General features: G+C 41.2%; 1 protein-coding gene across 1 annotated transcript in view; it reads left to right on the top strand.

The window, feature by feature from the left end:
* LOC115464618 (putative methyltransferase DDB_G0268948) overlaps positions 1-21119 on the top strand; it is a 145557-nt gene that overhangs the window by 61395 nt on the left and 63043 nt on the right. Inside the window, 1 exon segment of the mRNA XM_030194980.1 lies at positions 2448-2624. Coding sequence (XP_030050840.1) covers positions 2448-2624 — 177 coding nt within the window.

The following is a 21119-nucleotide window of genomic DNA, read 5'->3' on the forward strand; positions in this document are numbered from 1 at the left end:
CCAAGTTAATTCCACTTCAAGGAAAATGTTCCACTCAATGTGGAGACTTAAATGAATAAAACCATTCTTTCCACGAGATGTATTTCGTAACCAGTGGCGTAGGAAGGGGGGGGGGGGCGGGAGGGGCGGTCTGCCCTGGGTGCACGTGCTCGGGGGGTGCCGGCCCCACTGGTTCCCTGCTCCCTGTGCCCCGGAACAGGTTACTTCCTGTTCCGGGGCAGAGAGAGCAGGGAACCAGCGGGGCTGAAGCAGCTCCGAGTGACGTGCACTCGGGGCGGATCGGCCCTCCCGCAGGTAAGAATGCGGTCCGGGGGGGAGGGGGGTTGTGCTCTTGGGGGGGGGGGTGCCGCGGGGGGGGGGGTGTCACGCTGTACTGCACCCGGGGGGGGGGGGTGCGCAGCGGCGACCCGCCCTGGGTGCCATTAGCCCTCGCTAGGGCACTGTTCGTAACTTGATACAATCAATGGTTTTAAGTCACTTGGATTACTACAACGGAATTTATGCAGGATGTAAAGAGCAACTAACTAAGAAACTTCAAACTGCTCAGAACACTGCAACCAGATTGATTTTTGGAAAATCAAAATTCAAAAGTGCCAAACCCTTCCGTGCAAAATTGCATTGGCTCCCCACCAAGGAATGTATTACCTTCAAGGTTTGCACTCTGGTCCACAAGATTCTCTAACTTACTTAAACCTGCATTATCCTGTCTGCAACGGGCTTAGATACAAATCAACTTATGCTTCCAGCTTCTCTTACAAAAGTACACAACTATGGAACACCCTGCCCAAAATTCTGAAATCTATCCACAACCATCTTATTTTCAGGAAATCATTGAAAACCATCTTATTTACGAAAGCCTACCCTTCGGAGCCAAATTAACATCCTACTAAATGCGACTGTTTTTACCCTTTTATCACCTCCCCTCCTATTTCGCTGTTGTTTTATACTTATGCTACTTTATGCTCCTACTTTATATTGTATTTGTATAAGCCACATTGAGCCTGCAACTAAGTGGAAAAATGTGGGGTATAAATAAATATATATATATATATATTTGTGAGCGACATTGCTGAAAGATTAGAAGGTTGAAAGTTTGCCTTTTTGCGGATGATACCAAGATTTGTAACAGAGTAGACACCCCGGAGGGCGTGAAAAACATGAAAATGTATCTGCAGAAGCTAGAAGAATGGTCTAATGTTTGGCAATTAAAATTCAATACAAAGTGATGCACTTAGGGAGTAGAAATCCATGGGAGACATATGTGTTAGGCGGTGAGAGTCTGATATGTACAGGCAGGGAGAAGGATCTCGGGGTGATGGTATCTGAGGATCTGAAGGCGACGAAACAGCGTGACAAGGCGGTGGCCATAGCCAGAAAGTTGCTAGGCTGTATAGAGAGAGGTGTGACCAGCAGAAGAAAGGAGGTGTTGATGCCCCTGTACAAGTCGTTGGTGAGGCCCCACCTGGAGTATTGTGTTCAGTTTTGGAGGCTGTATCTTGCTAAGGATTTAAAAAGAATTGAGGCAGTGCAAAGGAAAGCTACAAAAATGGTATGGGATTTGCGTTGCAAACCGTATGAGGAGAGACTTGCTGACCTGAACATGTATACCCTGGAAGAAAGGAGAAACAGGGGTGATATGATACAGACGTTCAAATATTTGAAAGGTATTAATCCGCAAACAAATCTTTTCTGGAGATAGGAAGGCAGTAGAACTAGAGGACATGAAATAAGGTTGAAGGGGGGCAGACTCAAGAAAAATGTCAGGAAGTATTTTTTCAAAGAGAGAGTGGTGGATACTTTGAATGCCCTCCCGCGGGAGGTGGTGGAGATGAAAACGGTATCGGAATTCTAAATGTGTGGGATAAACATAAAGGAATCCTGCTCAGAAGGAATGGATCCTCAGAAGCTTAGCGGTGATTGGGTGGCAGCACCGGTGGTTGGGAGGTGGGGCAAGTACTGGGCAGACTTCTACGGTCTATGCCCCGAAAATGGCAAGGATAAATCAAGGTCAGGTATACATATAAAGTAGCACATATGAGTTTATCTTGTTGGGCAGACTGGATGGACCGTACAGGTCTTTATCTGCCATCATCTACTATGTTCTTCATTAAATTATGTAGTGAAATATATTTATAAAGTGGGTGTGTGGGGAGACAAGCCTGTCCTGCAAGGTGCTTTAGCTACTAAGAGTCACAGGCACAGCAATAACATGAGGAGGAGGAGGGAGGGAAAGAGAAAAGGACGCTCTGCCCCTTTTACCTCCACTGCCTACCCCTGGACAATTGCCACAATCTCTCCCTGCTCCAGGCTACACAAATCACTTAATATTTCACAATTAAATATTTGCCAAGTGTTGAAACACAGATATAATATAAAAGAATCTGCTTGAAAGGCATCACCTAATATTTCTCAATTAATATTTGCCAAGTGTTGTAACACAGATATAGTATAAAAGAGTCTGCTTGAAAGACAGCCGTCGATATTCATCCTTTAGAGAGGGAGTGCAAATGACCATGGCTGACCGGTATTTTGATGAGAAAGACCATGCAATGTTGTATCACAAATACATGTTCCCTCCACCTGAAAGTATTCTGAAGATGATCTACTCCTACCTGAAAGAAAAGGTGAGAGGACAGGACTGACAGATAAATATCAGTTATATTTAATGCTGAAAAAGTGCTGGGCTTAAGTTTTTCAAATGATTTACTTGTTTAGAGGTTATGAGTATTGAAACCTACAAGCACTTGTTTGCATTTTGAAAAGATGATGTGATGCATTTTATTTTTTGTGAGCACAATGTTTAAAGAGATTTTTTTTGCCAGGTAACAAAGTTTCCATGGATAAAATCTGTTCCTCTCACAGCACATGTGCCTTCAGCTGGATTAAAAGGACATTTCTCTGATATTTAATATGTCTCCCCAGGTCATTAGTAAGGGAAGGGACATCCTCTAGCTATTCTTCAGGGTTTCCTTTGGGACCAGGACAATTATCTATTGAAACTGATTTTAAAAGTCTGGATATGATCTAAATTCCTCAACCATGCAAATAGCCACCTGTGAGGATCTTTCTTACTGTGAAAGAAACAAAAACGTAAGGGGTGTATACACCAGCTATGTTCTATTTCATTTTTTTTTGGCAAATTTTGTTTCATTTGAAGTGGGTTTTTTGGTTTTGTTTAATTTTTAATATACATTGAGAATAATGTGTTTGCAAACTGAGGGGGTCTTTTACTAAAGTTTAGCTTGAATTATCTGCAGCAGGGCCCATTTTATTCCTGTAGACCCTGTTGCAGATAACTCGAGCTAAGCTTTAGTAAAAGTGTTTCTAACACTTCTCCAAAGTGTTAGAAATGAAATAGAAATTAAAAAAAAGAATTTTCATTTTTTAAAATGTTGAAATGAAACAAGCCTGCGTTGCTGTGTTTTTCATTTTGTTTCAAAATGAATGCATGTGCTTATAAAGGATACCAATTGCAAACAGATTCAGTTTTACTTCTTCTAAGCATATCAGCGTGCCAGTAAAATTAGTAAGCTATGTAACTTCCTTACCAGTAGTTTCAGACCTTGGATAGTCCTGCTCTGTTCACGTATACATGGAAAATAGTTTGGAGATAATACCATTAATCAAACTTACAGTTCTAAAATTGGTGTAAAACATTTAGAAAAAAACAAAAAGTAATCCATAAGAGATTAAACTTATCCTCTTACAATGTAAAGTAACAAATTACTAACAAAAGAAAATGGAAGGAAAAGCCTCAAAATAGCTCAAACACAGTTTTTAAAAAGCTAAGGCGATCAAAAACAGACCTTGCTTCATCATAGGCAAAAACTTGACCATGGGAAAAAAGGCTACAGTACATTCTAAAAGCAGAATATGTCTTATCTTAGAACCAATGTGTAGCTCCCAAAAATGTATCTTCAGACTTCCACCAGATACGTTTTGGGAGCTACATGCTCATTCACAACTCTTACAAAAAAATCAACATTTACTGTGTGAAAAGGTCATTCAGCTTCAATGTTTCTCTGGCTGTTGAACACCTGATGCCGATACTCCCGACGGGGACCTGTTTCGCCCACCGGCATTGTCAAGAGAGGTATCTTTGGCACAAAATTGGGACTAAGAGAGAATGAACACAATTTTGTGCTGCTGACGATACCTCCCTTGATAAAGCTGATGGGCAAAACGGGTCCCCGTTGGGAGTATCGGCATCACGTGTTCAACAGCCGGAGAAACATTGAACTTAAGTGACCTTTTCACACAGTAAATGTTGATTTTTTTTGTAAGAGTTGTGAATGAGTAAGTTGACAACGTATCAGGGAAGAGCGTCTACAGTCTAAAGTTTATATTGTAGGCACGTACATAGTTAACGTGTGTACATGGTTAATGCACTTTTAAAATGTTAACGTGCCTATAACACTGCTTAGTAAACATGGCCCTAAGTATTTTTTAGCTTGTATTCTTTTGCTTGTTTTAGTTGTAGCTTTGGTGGTGTTTGCTGTATGAATGATCACTCTGAACTATTTTATTTTGGCATTCTTTTCTGATTTTCTCATTGTTTTTAGAATTGTAAACTGCCTAGACCCATCTTTTGGAATTCTGGCAGGTTATCAAGTACCTAATAAACATAAACATATTGTAAACCGCCTATATGGCTTACCCTAGGGCAGTATTTCAAGTATATAATAAACTTGAAACTTGAAAACTAGTCTTCTAATTTCATGGTAACAACTTCAAATAATCCCCGAGATATGTGTCCAGGATTTTCCTCAAAATAAAAAAAGCATTCAACAGGTGTTTCATCGTCAAAATATCTAATGATAAATGTATGCTGAACTACATTGGACATTTCTTATACTGAATTAACACTAATAGAAAAGCACTTAGGGGGAGTGGAGGAGTAGCTTTGCTAGTTACTCCAAATGTCACCATGTAATTACTGATATTTGAAGAACCAAACATTTTATTATCACCTCTAAAAGGGAAGATGGAAACAAACAAAACAATTATCATGACGCCTTAGTGCAATACTTTTTACTAGTAATTTATTTCTTCTTTAAACTACTCTGTCAGCTTCTAATTAACCTGTTTTACTTCTCTGCTTCAAATTCTTCACATTTCTTAAGACCATGTAAATTTCCATGCTCCTGAACTCTTTTCGTTTAATTCTTCCAATCATGAAAACAAGTTCACCTGCAAACAATCTACAAGGTACACAAAATACAACACTTTTGCTAACAGAATATGCCAGCCAAATATATGGTTGCTTTTCTTTCTTTAGTAATTCTCTTTCAAAAAGGTTTTTCATTAAAAGTCTAGCAGAATTTGAATATTGTCTTTTGGTCTTACTGAAATCAGCATGTAAATTCTGCTTGACACCATTTTATGTAGTGAAGTTTTTAGTAACATCAGGGTATTTAAATTCATTAACTATTTCATATACCCCTTCGCAGGTTCTGAGATCTTTACAAGATCATAGATTAGTAGTCCCACTTTTACAAAATGCTAGGCTAAATTCAACCAGATCCTGAGCTTTTTTTTTTTTTATTTAGTGCCCTGGCTGTGGAATCAACTTCCAAATTATGTTTGTTGAGAGGAAACTTTTAATAAGTTTAAAATTTTATAGATGTTATATTTTTTATGTAAAAACTTTTTATTGAAATAAGCAAATAAACAGTGATATTAAATACACAACAGGTATCATATGTAGATAACAACCAATACTTCCAGCTTGCAACAGCCAATGAAAGAAATGAACCCATGTAGGGAGCTTTGACTCTTATAGCCCCCCACACTAAACGCAGATATCCAAAACCCCAATAACCCACCTAACCCAACCCCCCCCATACCCCTTAATGCCCCATCCAGGAAGTCCACTCGCTATCCCAACTCCCCCATCCCACTCCATAAAAGAAACTCCAAAATCCCTAGGGTACACCGATAGATGTTATTTTTTTAAAGAGGTGTTTAATGTGGATTGTGATATTAATGAATGGGTATATTAACATCTGTGTGAAAGATAAACCTTAGGCACAAAAAAGTGCAAAGAGCCTTCAAAGAATGGGACAAAGATCTTTATTGGCACTGTATACATCAATCACACAAAGACCCGACATGGGCTGTGTTTCGCGCAAAGTATCTGCCTCAGGGATCTACATTAAAAATCATAAAAATACATATTGCATAATGTTACATAAAACGAACTAAAAAGTACAATAAGCAAAACTTATAAAATTTTAACAGATACACAAATGAAAAAATGCGTAACAGAGCTGATGTGGACACACATGTAATAACCACATAAAATTTGTTTTAATTGGTCACCCATTCAACCACAGTGTGTATAAGTGAACTGAGACTTCTAGGTATGTATTACAATGGTGGAATGCATAAAGATGAAGCTTAAAATGTAATGAATTTCATGCGTTGTGAAATATATATTATAATAGTGAGACACATAAGTAGTGAAGCATGACATATAGGACTAGAGTCTATATATGGTGCCTAAAATATCCACGGGGAAATAAACGTATTCTATACATTTTAGGTGCAGTATATAGAATACGCTTATTCCAACTGCAGTGCCTAAATCTACACGCGTTCATTTACACCAATAAAAACCTGGTGTAAATCCATGCGTGAAGATTTAGGCACACTGACCCGTATTCTGTAATAACGCGTGGAAATTTTGGAATGCCCACAAAACGTCCATAAACATGCCCCTTTTCAGCTACATGTGTTTATTTTGAACTGTGCACTTTGCAATTTAGGCACAGTTCTTTATAGAATACGCTTAGCGATTTCCATGCATAAATTGTAATTATTGCCAATTAGCGCTTGTTATTGCTTGTTAAGTGCTTTTAAAAATGCTGATTATCTTGTTCTGCCAATTAAGTTACGCGCTTATCTCCGAATGAATCTAGGCGCCATATATAGAATCTGGGGGATAATGGATTACATGTGTAGAGAAATATAAGATGTTGAAACACCAAGTTGTAAAACAACCACCACTTAACCAGAGTGTGTGCACATGAAATGTGTTGTGAAAATAGATATGACATTGAATAATCAATAATGAATGATGATACCCTATATTTTCCGTAATTAAAAATTACCTGATGAAGGTACCAGAAAGACATGCTTATCCTTAGAAAACCATGAGATAAATACCATGAGCACATATTCAAACATTTACTAACTGTATCATATTGATAAATTAATTTGTGAACGTGGAAATATGCTGTGGTAAATAACCTATACAACCTATATATATATAGACTAAAACCAGATTAAGTTTGATTATCACAAGAACAATCTTCATTCATTCAGTGTTCCTTGTTAGACAATTTAAAGAATACTAGAATACAACAAAATCCCATATATCCAATAATTGAAATGTAATCTCAAAATAATCCAAACATCTTGGATAGCATTGCAGTAGACACCATATTGCCTACATGACATACTTAAATTGTAAATTATACGTTTGCTTACCTTACATTATGCAAAATAATAATCATTGAGCAAGTGTACTTTGGCTCATTATTGTTTTTCCCAGAGTTCCAGGTATGACTCCTAAAGTTTTCCTCAGAAATATTTCCTTAATTATTACTTTGAAAGGAGTGAAGCCTGTGAAAACTGGGATTGCTTTAATCAGTGGGATTTGAATTAGAGGCTTAAGTATATGTATTGTTAAATAACTTCTGGCTTTTAAAAGAGAGAGAATGTAATCAGATGTATTATTTCTAACTAAAATCTGGACAATAAGTATGTTCTTAATGAAATGAATTGACTATACATTGTATTTGGTCTTGAAGAAGCCAACCAGATGTGGAATAATGAATTAGATGAGTAATATCTGGGGATAATCAGGTTAATACCATGTTTTCTTTTTTCTGTTTACTGTTTAATTTATCTCCTTGTCTTATTTCACTCTCCCTATTTTTCTTCACTTTGTGGTCTAAGAAAGAGAAAGATTGTATATAATCCATACATCTAGTTGGGATTGTTTTCTTCTTATATTGTATTAATGTGCAGTCATCTCTGTATTACTGTTTGCAAGTGATCCTTGTAAAATGAAAAATTATAAATAAATGATTTAAAAAAAATAAAAAACATAAAATAAAGCTGTACTTTGTTTAAAGGAGATAGAGACCTCAGAAACCAATTGGATAACAATCCTTGGTTACACCCGGCTAAGATTTTAGCCAATGTTTCGTTGCTATCATCGGGCTCAAAAACTCCTTTTTTTTTCTGTGCCATCATTTACTGTGCATCAAACAAAAAGCTTTTTATTTATTTTTTAAAATTCTTTAACGGTGATACAAAGTGCCAAAATTGCTTATTGCATTATTGAAACAGCACTTATCTTAATGCTCAACGGGGCCACCGTTTCACCCGTCTTATGGCTTCCTCAGGAACTCATGCTGCTTGATTTCAACCATAATATATCTAAAAAAGATAAAAAGTCTTCTTAATTCATCCAAATCGCTTATAGCTTACACAGCTTGGATAATAACCCTCCGATTCACATACTTCCAGTGACAAAAGTTTCCTTCAAAATGGTGCTGATACGTCACACGCCAACTTGGTCATTTAAATAGGGACGCCAATATAAGGTCTTAAACAAAGAAAGCTTAATTATCCATTCTATTCTTCTTGAACTAGTTTAATAAAAAATATGCCAGTCAATCGAATTATTGACCCTTAAGAGAAAAACTACACTGGCTTCCACTAAGAGAGCGCATTACGTTCAAAGTCTGCACTCTGGTTCATAAGATCATACACGGTGAAGTTCCGGGATATATGTCAGACCTTATAGCCCTACCAACTAGGAACTTTACTAAATCATCACGCACATTCCTGAACCTTCACTACCCCAGCTGCAAAGGACTGAAATATAAATTAACATATGCATCCAGTTTCTCCTATATAAGCACGCAAATATGGAACGAATTACCTAAATCCACATGACATAAATAATTTCTGTAAATTATTGAAAACTAACCTATTCAAAAAAGCATACTACAATAATCCATCCTAAATACCAGTTAACAAAATTTACACTGAATCTTCACTAAACGTAATTCTGTACTTCCCGATTGTCCATACTAATTTAACAAGATTGAAGCTTAATATTCCTGATTGTTCAAGTGAATCTATCATGATTGAAGTTAATCCAATACCTTTTATTTCTGATTACGAAAATGTACTTTCTTTATCTGTATACCTAATCCACTCTGTCTCCTTCACCTTAAATATGTATTTCTCTTCCAGAATTGGTGATCACCATTACTGAAAAATGTAAGCCACATTGAGCCTGCAAATAGGTGGGGAAATGTGGGATACAAACAAACAAATAAATAAATAAATAAATGTAGTCCTGCTGGTTCTAAAGACTGTATCGATGTATATAGGTCTTTCCTATCACTCTATGGAGTTCTTAATTAATTTATTTTATTACTGTTTGATGTGTTTTATTGTATTGAATTGTCAAACTGCTGTGGTCTACTTAAGCGGTATAGCAAATTTTAAATAAACATAAGATTAACTGGGTAGGAGTGGGTTCTACTCAGTTAACTCTCACTGACCAGATCCCCAAATGATAGCAGTACATAACTGGGTAGTGCTGCTGAACATCATGTCTGACCATAGTGTCACTATCCAGTTAATGCTGGGGTATTCTGGGTACAGAGCTAGAAGTTATCCAGGCACCACAGATATTCAGTACCACTGCCTAGATAAGTATCTGAGGGGCCCTTTTACTAAAGGGTTGCCGCACGTTAACCCAGAACTACCGCCGGCCCAACGCGGCTGCCGGAGGTAGTTCCACTTTGAGCATGCGCCATTTCCGGCACCATGGAAAATAATTCCATAATTTCTAGCATGGCACTAAGCTGGCATTAATTAGGCAGTGCTGCACACTGGTTGGTTACCACTTGGTTACCGCAGGAGTACTTACCGCATGGCCATATCTTTTTTAGGAGCCTTTTACAGCACAGCCTTTTTTACCACAGCTAGGTAAAAGGACCCCTGAGCAAGGAGCACTGCATAAATGACAGTCCTAACTAACCTGGGACAGGGACAGAGCCCACGAGGACAGGGACAAACTTTGTTCCCTTGTCATTTTCTACTTTGAAGCCTCTTAATGAACTGGACTGTTATTTATGTTTGAGTGATATTTTGATTTTTTGGAAAAACAAGCAAACATGCTGGCCACAACTAACAAAATTGGCATGGGGGATCCTGTACATCCTGCTACCAGCACATCTTCTAAGAAGACATCTTTTATTGCAGGAGGGACTGTGGAAGACACGAGAGCTAGACTGAATCCTGAGATTGTTGATGACTTCTTATTCACGCACAGATTAAAAAATCATAACAGTGCTTCACAGGGCATATTTCTTCCCTCTAGGGCATACAGAATGGTTTGTATTTTGTACCCCTGGACATTTTAACAGGGTGGATTAGGATTCCTTGGGGTAATAGAAATCTGCTATTGTTGGGGCTGGAAGGGTAGAGGGTGGTGGTGAGGAGGGTTATTATAGCTGCTCACTGATATTATTGTTTTCTATTTGTAATTTATACACAATAGTTGCACAGCATATTGTTCCTTTTTATACTTTAATAAAAAGATTTAAATATAAAATTATAATTGTTCGAGGCTTCTGCAGATGAGAACAGAACCAATGAAATGGGGTGGGGATGGGGACAGAACCTGTGGGGACGAGGCGAGGATGGTGACAGGGCTGGCGGGCACGGAGACAGGGCTGGTGGGGCCGGGGTGGGGACGAGACAAACTTTGTCCCAGTGTCATTCTCTACCAGATAGTCAGTGCTGATAGCCAGATATGACCCAGCATTGAATATGTGGGGTCTAAATCAGCACAGAGCAACCAGAGTTTTAAGCAATACTGACTGCCACAGGCTTAATATTGACCAGATAATTTATTACCCAGGATATAGGATCACTACTTACAGTTACCATCTTTGATAATTTGCATTTCAAGTTTGCAGGTTTCATTGGACCATGTAATAAATCATCCCGGGATTCCACTTCTTCTGTTAATGTTGACGTTGAAGATGATGTCTGGGAAGATGGTCCAGGCTTATTAAATATTTATCCAAGAACATTTCAGTTTTATTAATGAATTCAATCAAGCAACTTTATTTTTCATTTTATCCCCGCTACAAAAGATCCAATATTTAAAGAATTTACGGTCCAAACTTGGGGTTCTGTTACTAAGCTGTGCTAAAACGTGGACTTAGGGCTCTGCTTACTAAGCTGTGCTAAGAGCGCACTAGCATTTTTAGCATACACTAAATGCCAAAGACACCCATATATTCCTATGGGTTTCTCTAGCATTTATAGCACATGTTAACTCTAGAGCACGCTAACAACGCTAGTGCGCCTTTGTAAACAGGGCCCTTAGTACACCCTTGCACAGGTTTTTTCCATGCACTAAGGCCATTTTTACCAGAGATATAAAATGACCTTTTTCTTTTTTGTATTAAAGGCCATGCACTAATGTTGTCATTAGTGTGTGACCATTAAAAAGAAAATTAATATGTGTTCATTTACCACCACCCATTTTGCAGGCTGTAAGGGCTTATGCACTATTCCTGTGCTAGCGTTAACATACGGTAATATATGTAGTGTAGGAATGCTCATTCTCTGCCCCCAGACATGCCCCTTAAAAACAACAATATTTTTAGCATGCAGTTAGCATGCACACCTTTGACACTCACTGCAGGGTACCTGAGTGCATTCCACAGTACGCCATTTTAAGTTGCATTAGGCGTGTTAGCACCTAACACAGCTTAGTAAGCGGTCCTTTTACCAAGCTGCAGTAAAAAGGGCCCTGTGCTAGGGGGGGGGGGCCCTTTTTACCACAGTGGGTAAAAGACCCCCAGACATATATGGCCATGTGGTAAGAGAACTCTTACTGCGTGGCCATGCGGCACGGAGCCCTTACCGCAACCCATTGAGGTGCCGATAAGGGCTCCCACGGTAACCCGGTGGTAACTGGGCTGCGTGTGGCGATGCCAGATTACCGCCAGGTTACAGCCATGTAAGCCATTTTCCAGGGGTTTTCTTTTTCCCCCAGAAATGGCGCACGCTTAGGGTAGAACTACCGCTGGCAGTACCCTATAAACTTAATTGCACCTATGTAGCAAGATTGAAGCATGAAACCAGTAAAACATAATAAACCTAAAAATAATATGTCTTATAATAAGCTTAAAATTAATATCTTATAATAAACTGAACCTAAAAGTAATATGTCGTATAATAAAAGAAATTATGTATTGGTATGGAACTTTTCATGCAGGACAAAAGCTTGTCCTGTAGGCCTTCAGTTATATATTTTGGCAAGGTATTTCAGCAACGGCTTACATATTGTTCAATGGGTTACACAGAGGAGCATAATCGAACGTCGCCGGTGATCTATTTTGGCACGGCGCAACAGCTGGCCGGAACCGTATTATTGAAAAAGATGGCCGGCCATCTTTTTTTTCGATAATACGGTTTAGCCTGGCCAAATGCCAGAGTTCGCTGGGTTTGAGATGGCCGGTTTTGTTTTTCAGCGATAATGGAAAAAAATGCCGGCGATCTCAAACCCGGCAACATCCAAGGCATTTGGTCGTGGGAAGCGCCAGCATTTGTAGTGCACTGGTCCCCCTGACATACCAGGACAGCAACCAGGCACCCTAGGGGGCACTTCTAAAAATTTTAAAAAATATACAAATACCTCCCAGGTGCATAGCTCCCTTACCTTGGGTGCTGAGCCCCCCAAATCCCCCCCCCCCCAAAACCCACTACCCACAACTCTACACCACTACCATTGTCCTTATGGGTGAAGGGGGGCACCTACATGTGGGTACAGTGGGTTTTGGGAGGGTTTGAAGCAGGGGCGTATCTGGACTCGGGCAGTAGGGGGGGCCAGAGCGTCGTGAAAATAAAAGACCAAGTAAACCCAGCGAAATACTGATTAATGCCGCTTTTTTTCCCATTATCCGCAAAAGCCGGCCATCTGGTAGCCACGCTCATGCCCGCCCATATCCTGTCTTCACTACACTGCCGACACGCCCCCTTGAACTTTCGCCAGCTTGGTGACGGGAAAGCGGCGATGTTGTCAAAAAAGCAGCTTTCGATTATATGGATTTGGCCACTTTTGAGAGATCGCTGGCCATCTCCCGATTTATGTCGGAAGATGCCCGGCGATCACTTTCGAAAATAAGCCTGATATTATCCTAAAAGCAGTCTTACACAACAGCATTCATGTCATGTTTTCATATTCATCACTAATGTTACAGTCTTATGTCATCAGAGTCCAGCTTCAGCATTGCGGTTATAATAAATATAATTAATCCAGTCAACATTTTTATTAATTGTCACCCACCAGAAATAGACTCAAATCCTGCAGCAATTTGGTTGCGGGCCTTATACTCATCAGGCACCCCCCCCCCCTGGCACACCTATAGCGTCCAGGTAAACTGCTTCATCAAAGGACCTGGGAATTTCCCTCTTTTTCTTGATCTTTTCACGGCTGGGGGAGGGCCTGTCTACATGCTGTGGTGCAATAGCGATAGGGATTATCAATTGGACTAGGGCACACTGTCGTTGCCATTTATGGGGTAGGGCCAGATATAGGGTTCTATTCCCGCAATACCACCACATGTCTGCTCGAGAGCATGTGAAATCAGAAAAATCCAGATTGCCACTAGATGTGATGGTGATGTTGCATTATGATAGATTTCCCACCCAATAGGGATTGGTAACCCTTTTTCTGCAGATGCAGGTTTGGAATTTGGTTCCTGGTATAGGTGGCTTGAATCTTGGGGGTACCTTCTGGCTGCCTTTGGGTGTCTCTGGAAACAAAAAACTGAGGGATAGACAGGATTGATCATTAGTTTTGGTACCTTGGAGTAATTTTAACATGCATACAGCTCCATTATAATCATTAAGAAAATGTAAGGGAAAAGGTACAACTAATGGTTATGGGTGAGCAAAAGCACATACATAGCAATCAGTGACATTCAGACTATTAGTAGTATATCGTACCCAGTCTAACCACAGATTTGTATCACTGTAGCCTATCTCTATAGGCAAAAGTTTCGCTGAGAACAGTGATATTTAGAATTTTAATTGGGACTTTAGTTTCTTCAGAGGCTTTTAGGCACCAAGGGGTTCTTACAATCTACTCCAGGTATTAAGGGGCTGGTTGTAGGTTTAGCCTTTGAGGGTTCAATGGTCAGGATCCTAAAGCGGGCCATAGGGTCTGTATTAGTGGCGTCTATTCCAATAACATAGCTACAATTCATTTCTCTGTCTCTATCGGCCTTGTCATGATCAATCCGGTGGGTGGGCAACTGGTGTGTCTTCTGATAATCAAAGGGCATCTACTATGGTGTGTCAGGGAGAAATAATGGTGGTAAGCCAGGGAGAACTGATGGTGGTGTTGTACCTGTGCTCCAAGAAAATATTGGTGTTATGGCACCTGTGCACCAGGAGGATGAGTTTTCTATCCTGATAAGTTTAAATGGTTCAACGATTCTATTTCCCCTCTTTCGGAGGAAGTATAGGGACCAAGTCCCTCCCAGTGTCTCTCTTGTGACTAACCAGAACGTTACTAGTTCCCCAGTATTGGGTCGAGGCAATGATATGTTTCCCTGTGCTATTCGTATGGTGGTGCTTCTGCAGTCACTGCTACCTCTCCCAATGAGCAGTAGCAGCTGTAGCAAAAACAACAAAAACAAGCATGGGGCCGCAGCCTTCAGGCTGTCAGCTGTGCCAGTCCTCTGCCTTGGAACGGGGAAGTTGACATCATTGGGAAGCAGGGAACTGGCAGAGTCGGACAGCACATGCCTGAAGGCTGCGGATCCGCACTTGTTGCGGATCCGCACTTGTTTAAGTGAGTTTCATTAAAAATGGATAGGGAACCTTACTGTGAGAATCCAAAATTATGTTCTTCATTGATTTTATGCAACCAAATAAAATGAATGAAATGAAGATTATTGGGATCCAAAAATGAATGCAATGGTAACTTAATCAAAAATAAACTGAAACCAAAACTTTCTCTGTTTGTTATAGGATTCCAGCAACTCCCTCTACTTTTATTTTGGGTTACAAAGGAAAGAAATGTCTACAACCCCCTCCCCCCCCAACTATTTCTTCTAAGACTAAACTTACCAGGAGAGACTTCAGACCATAGGCTTATGCTCTCTGTTTGTCTTTTGGTGGCAGAAAAGAGGCAAAAGCCAGATTTTCCCGATCAACTGTTGTTCTTTATAATCTTACTGGTCAATATTCAGCTGTGGGTTGAACAAATCCTGGATATTCAATACCAGAGTATTCGTGACCCCTGGCATTGAAAATCCGGATATGTGCATTTACCTGGAAGTTAACCAGACACCATACAATATTGAGAACAGTGCCCATAAGAATATTAGAATAGCCATACTGGGTCAAACCAATGTTCTATCTAGCCCAGTATATTGCTTCCAATAATAGCCAATCCAGGTCACATTTACCTAGCAGAAACCCAAATAGTGTAACAAAGAGAGGGAACTAAGTACAGAAAAAGACCAAGCAAAAAAAAAAAAAAAACCAGCACAAAGGGCCTTTAAAAACAAAAGGGAACACAGTTCTTTCATTAAAAAATCCTTTAATAGTGAACTTTGATTGAAGAAAGACCCGACACATAGTAACATAGTAGATGACGGCAGAAAAAGACCTGCACGGTCCATCCAGTCTGCCCAACAAGATAACTCATATTTGCTGCTTTTTATGTATACCCTACTTTGATTTGTACCTGTGCTCTTCAGGGCACAGACCGTATAAGTCTGCCCAGCACTATCCCTGCCTCCCAACCACCAGCCCCACCTCCCAACCACCGGCTCTGGCACAGGCACAGACCGTATAAGTCTGCCCAGCACTATCCTCACCTCCCAACCACCAGCCCTGCCTCCCAACCACCGGCTCTGGCACAGACCGTACAAGTCTGTCCAGCACTATCCCCGCCTCCCAACCACCAGTCCCGCTTCCCACCACCGGCTCTGGCACAGACCGTATAAGTCTGCCCAGCCCTATCCCCGCCTCCCAACCACCAGCCCCACCTCCCGATCTTGACTAAGCTCCTGAGGATCCATTCCTTCGGCACAGGATTCCATTATGCTTATCCCACACATGTTTGAATTCCGTTACCGTTTCATTTCCACCACCTCCCGCGGGAGGGCATTCCAAGCATCCAACTACTCTCTCCGTGAAAAAATACTGCCTGACATTTTTCTTGAGTCTGTCCCCCTTCAATCTCATTTCATGTCCTCTCGTTCTACACCTTCCCATCTCCGGAAAAGGTTCGTTTGCGGAATTAATACCTTTCAAATATTTGAACGTCTGTATCATATCACCCCTGTTTCTCCTTTCCTCCAGAGTATACATGTTTAGTTCAGCAAGTCTCTCCTCATACGTCTTGTAACGCAAATCCCATACCATTCTCGTAGCTTTTCTTTGCACCGCTTCAATTCTTTTACATCCTTAACAAGATACAGCCTCCAAAACTGAACACAATACTCCAGGTGGGGCCTCACCAACGACTTATACAGGGGCATCAACACCCCCTTTCTTCTGCTGGTCAACACCTCTCTTTATACAGCCTAAACACCTTCTAGCTACGGCCACCGCCTTGTCACACTGTTTCGACGCCTTCAAATCCTCAGATACTATCACCCCAAGATCTCTCTCTCCGCCCGTACTTATCAGACTCTCCCCACCTAACACATATGTCTCCCGTGGATTTCTACTTCCTAAGTGCATCACTTTGCATTTCTTTGCATTGAATATTAATTGCCAAACCTTTTTACCATTCTTCTAGCTTCCGTAGGTCCTTTTTCATGTTTTCCACTCCGTCCGGGGTGTCCACTCTGTTACAGATCTTAGTATCATCCGCAAATAGGCAAACTTTACCTTCTAACCCTTCGGCAATGTCACTCACAAATATATTGAACAGAATCGGCCCCAGCACCGATCCTTGAGGCACTCCACTACTTACCTTTCGCTCCTCCGATGCGAATTCCATTCACCACCACCCTCTGGCGACTGTCCGTCAACCAGTTCCTAATCCAGTTCACCACTTCGGGTCCTATCTTCAGCCCATCCAGTTTATTTAAGAGCCTCCTGTGGGGAACCGTGTCAAAAGCTTTGCTGAAATCTAAGTAGATTACGTCCATAGCTCGTCCCTGATTCAATTCTCCTGTCACCCAATCAAAGAACTCAATGAGGTTCATTTGGTACGATTTCCCTTTGGTAAATCCATGTTGTCTCGGATCTTGCAACTTATTGGCTTCCAGGAAATTCACTATCCTTTCCTTCAGCATCGCTTCCATTACTTTTCCAATAACCGAAGTGAGGCTTACCGGCCTGTAGTTTCCAGCTTCTTCCCTATCACCACTTTTGTGAAGAGGGGACCACATCCGCCGATCTCCAATCCCTCGGAACTCTCCCGTCTCCAAGGATTTATTAACAAATCTTTAAGAGGACCCGTCAGAACCTCTCTGAGCTCCCTCAATAATCCTAGGGTGGATCCATCCGGTTCCATGGCTTTGTCCACCTTTAGCTTTTCAAGTTGTTCATACACCACTCTCTTCCGTGAACGGTGCTCTATCCACTTCAATCTCATTTGTACTTTTTGCAGTCCATCGCGGTCCTTCTCCAGGATTTTCTTCTGTGAAAACAGAACAGAAGTATCTATTTAGCAAATTTGCTTTTTCTCATCATTATCCACATAGCGGTTCGCAGTATCTTTAGTCTCACAATCCCTTTTTAGTCATTCTCCTTTCACTAATATACCTGAAGAAAATTTTGCAGCCCCTCCTTACATTTCTAGCCATTTGTTCTTCTGATTGCGCTTTTCGCCAGACATATCTCTCTCTTGGTTTCTTTCAGTTTCATCCGGGTATTCCTCCTCGTGTTCCCTTTTCTTGAGTTTTTTTGTATTTCTGGAATGCCAACTCTTTAGCCTTTATTTTCTCAGCCACTTGCTTGGAGAACCATATCGGTTTCCTTTTTCTCTTGCTTTATTACTTTCCTTACATAAAGGTTCGTGGCCCTATTTATAGCTTCTTTCAGCCTGGACCACTGTCCTTCCACTTCTTGTATTTCCTCCCATCCCATCAGCTCCTTCCTCAGGTATTCCCCCATTTTACTAAAGTCAGCATGTTTGAATCCAGGACTTTGAGTTTTGAGTGGCCACCCTCCTCTTCAGCCGTCATATCAAACCAAACCGTTGATGGTCACTGCTGCCCAGGTGGGCACCCACTCGGACATTTGACACATTATCCCCATTTGTGAGTACCAGATCTAGCGTCACTCCCTCCCTCGTGGGTTCTGACACCATTTGTCTGAGCAAAGCACTTTGAAAAGCATCCACGATCTCTCTACTTCTTTCCGATTCCGCAGACGGAACCGTCCAATCTACATCCGGCAGATTGAAATCTCCCAACAACAGCACCTCTCTTTTCTTCCCCAACTTTTGAATATCAGCGATCAGATCTTTATCTAGGTCCTCCAATTGTGTCGGAGGTCTGTAGACACCACCCACATGGACAGAGGTTCTATCCTCTCTTTTTAAGGTGATCCATATCGCTTCTTCCTTTCCCCAGTTCCCTGTCATTTCAGTCACTGTGATATCATTTCTCACATACAGAGCTATCTCCTCCACCTTTAACGCCCCCTCTCTATCCTTCCTAAAAAGATTATAGCCTGGTATGTTTGCATCCCATTCATGGGAACCATTGAGCCATGTCTCTGTGACTGCAACTATGTCCAAGTCTGCCTCCAAGATTAGGGCATGAAGGTCATGAACTTTATTGCTTAGACTGCGAGCATTTGTGGTCATCACTTTCCATCTACATTTCCATCTACATGGGCCGTGTTTCGGTGCTACCGCACCTGCGTCAGGGGTCACACCAATGACAAAGGAGGCTTCAACAGACTAATTTCAAAAGGCTGATGCTTTCCAAACGTTTTGTGATATATTCCTCCGATTGAAATGACGTGCAAAGCTCTCACACAGCAACAGTGTAAGTCTCCATTGAGCACCAATATACCTGCTACTGGAAAATGGAACAAGCTGGACTGTAACACATTCCTACACAAAACACTACATGCTAGCAGTATCTGTCACCTGAGTCACATATGCAGAACACGGACAGACCCTCATGTGATACAAAATAGGGAACCACAAAAAACATGACCAGAAAAATGAAATTTAGATCTCTTCAAGAAAGCCAGACTCTGTAAGCAGTGCAAATACTGGTAAAAGAGAAACAGAAATGTATTTTCTCCTGTACTCTGCAAAATACAATACGAAAAAAATGTACATTTCACAAAGCAGGCACATCTTAGGATGTAGAAATCCATGGGAGACATATGTGTTAAGCGGGGAGAGTCTGATATGCACGGACGGGGAGAGGGATCTTGGGGTGATAGTAGCTGAGGATCTGAAGGCGACGAAACAGTGTGACAAGGCGGTGGCCGTAGCTAGAAGGTTGCTAGGATGTATAGAGAGAGGTGTGACCAGCAGAAGAAAAGAGGTGTTGATGCCCCTGTACAAGTTGTTGGTGAGGCCACACCTGGAGTATTGTGTTCAGTTTTGGAGGCTGTATCTTGCTAAGGATGTAAAAAGAATTGAAGCGGTGCAAAGAAAAACTATGAAAATGTTATGGTATTTGCGTTACAAGACGTATGAGGAGAGACTTGCGCACCTGAACATGTATACCCTGGAGGAGAGGAGAAACAGGGGTGATATGATACAAACGTTCAAATATTTGAAAGGTATAAATCCGCAAATGAACCTTTTCCGGAGATGGGAAGGCGGTAAAATGAGAGGATATGAAATGAGATTGAAGGGGGGCAGACTCAAGAAAAATGTCAGGAAGTATTTTTTCACGGAGAGAGTGGTGGATGCTTGGAATGCCCTCCCGTGGGAGGTGGTGGAGATGAAAACGGTAATGGAATTCAAAAATGCGTGGGATAAACATACAGGAATCCTGTTCGGAAGGAAGGGATCCTCAGAAGCTTAGCCGAGATTGGGTGGCAGAGCCGGTGGGGGGGAGGAGGGGCTGGTGGTTGGGAGGTGAGCCTTGTTCTGGGCAGACTTCTACGGTCTGTGCCCTGAAAATGGCAGAAACAAATCAAGGTCAGGTATACACATAAAGTAGTACATATGAGTTTAAATTGTTGGGCAGACTAGATGGACCGTGCAGGTCTTTTTCTGCCGTCATCTACTATGTTACTACTATGTTTTAAAAAGCATTAAATAAAAAGAATGTTTTGTTTTCTACCTTTGTTGTCTGAGCATTCTATTTTTCTAGTTGGGCTGGTCCCAGTCTCGTTTCCACTTTTCATGTGTCAGTCTTCTCCTAAATTCTTTTCCAGGTTGGCTTTTCCATTTCTTTGCTCTTCTCTGGTCTTCTTCCTGTCCTTCTCTGCATCTGTCTGACACTGATCTTTCATTTTATGAATTTTTTCCCCACTTTTAGTCCTTAGTATCCATCTACCTACTGGCTTTGACCATCTCCCTCTCATTCCCTTTACAGCACTCCTTCATTAGTCCCCAATTCCCATCCTCTGTACTCACTCTCTTTGCCATCATCTACCCTCCACTGCATCTCACCACCCTATCGGTCACAGCTCCATCCATGTCTCCTTCCCTCCCTTGCCTCCAAGATCACTCTTCTGTCTGTTACCCTATACCCATGCCCAATAGCTTCTCTTTCACCATCTTTTTAACCCCTTTCTACCCTAACTCAACTCACTTCAGAAATTCATCCCCTTCTCCTATACCCCTCACCAGTACCCCAATCCCTTTTTAATGCCTCTTATCCTCTTTCCAGTCTTTCAGGTCATTCACATTATTTCTCAACCTTTCCCCACATCATCCCCTTTTCTTGCCATTCTTCTCATATCCCTATTTTCATATCCTGCTTCTTCCCCTCTCCCACTCCCCAGTTACATCCATCTCCTGCTCCTTCCCTCTGCCCCACCTCTCTGTCCCATCCATCTACTGCTTCTTCCCTCTGCTCACCACCCCTCCCAGTCCCATCCATCTCCCGCTCCTTCCC

This window comes from Microcaecilia unicolor, chromosome 3 (genome assembly GCF_901765095.1).
Source record: "Microcaecilia unicolor chromosome 3, aMicUni1.1, whole genome shotgun sequence".
Taxonomy (NCBI): Eukaryota; Metazoa; Chordata; class Amphibia; order Gymnophiona; family Siphonopidae; genus Microcaecilia; species Microcaecilia unicolor.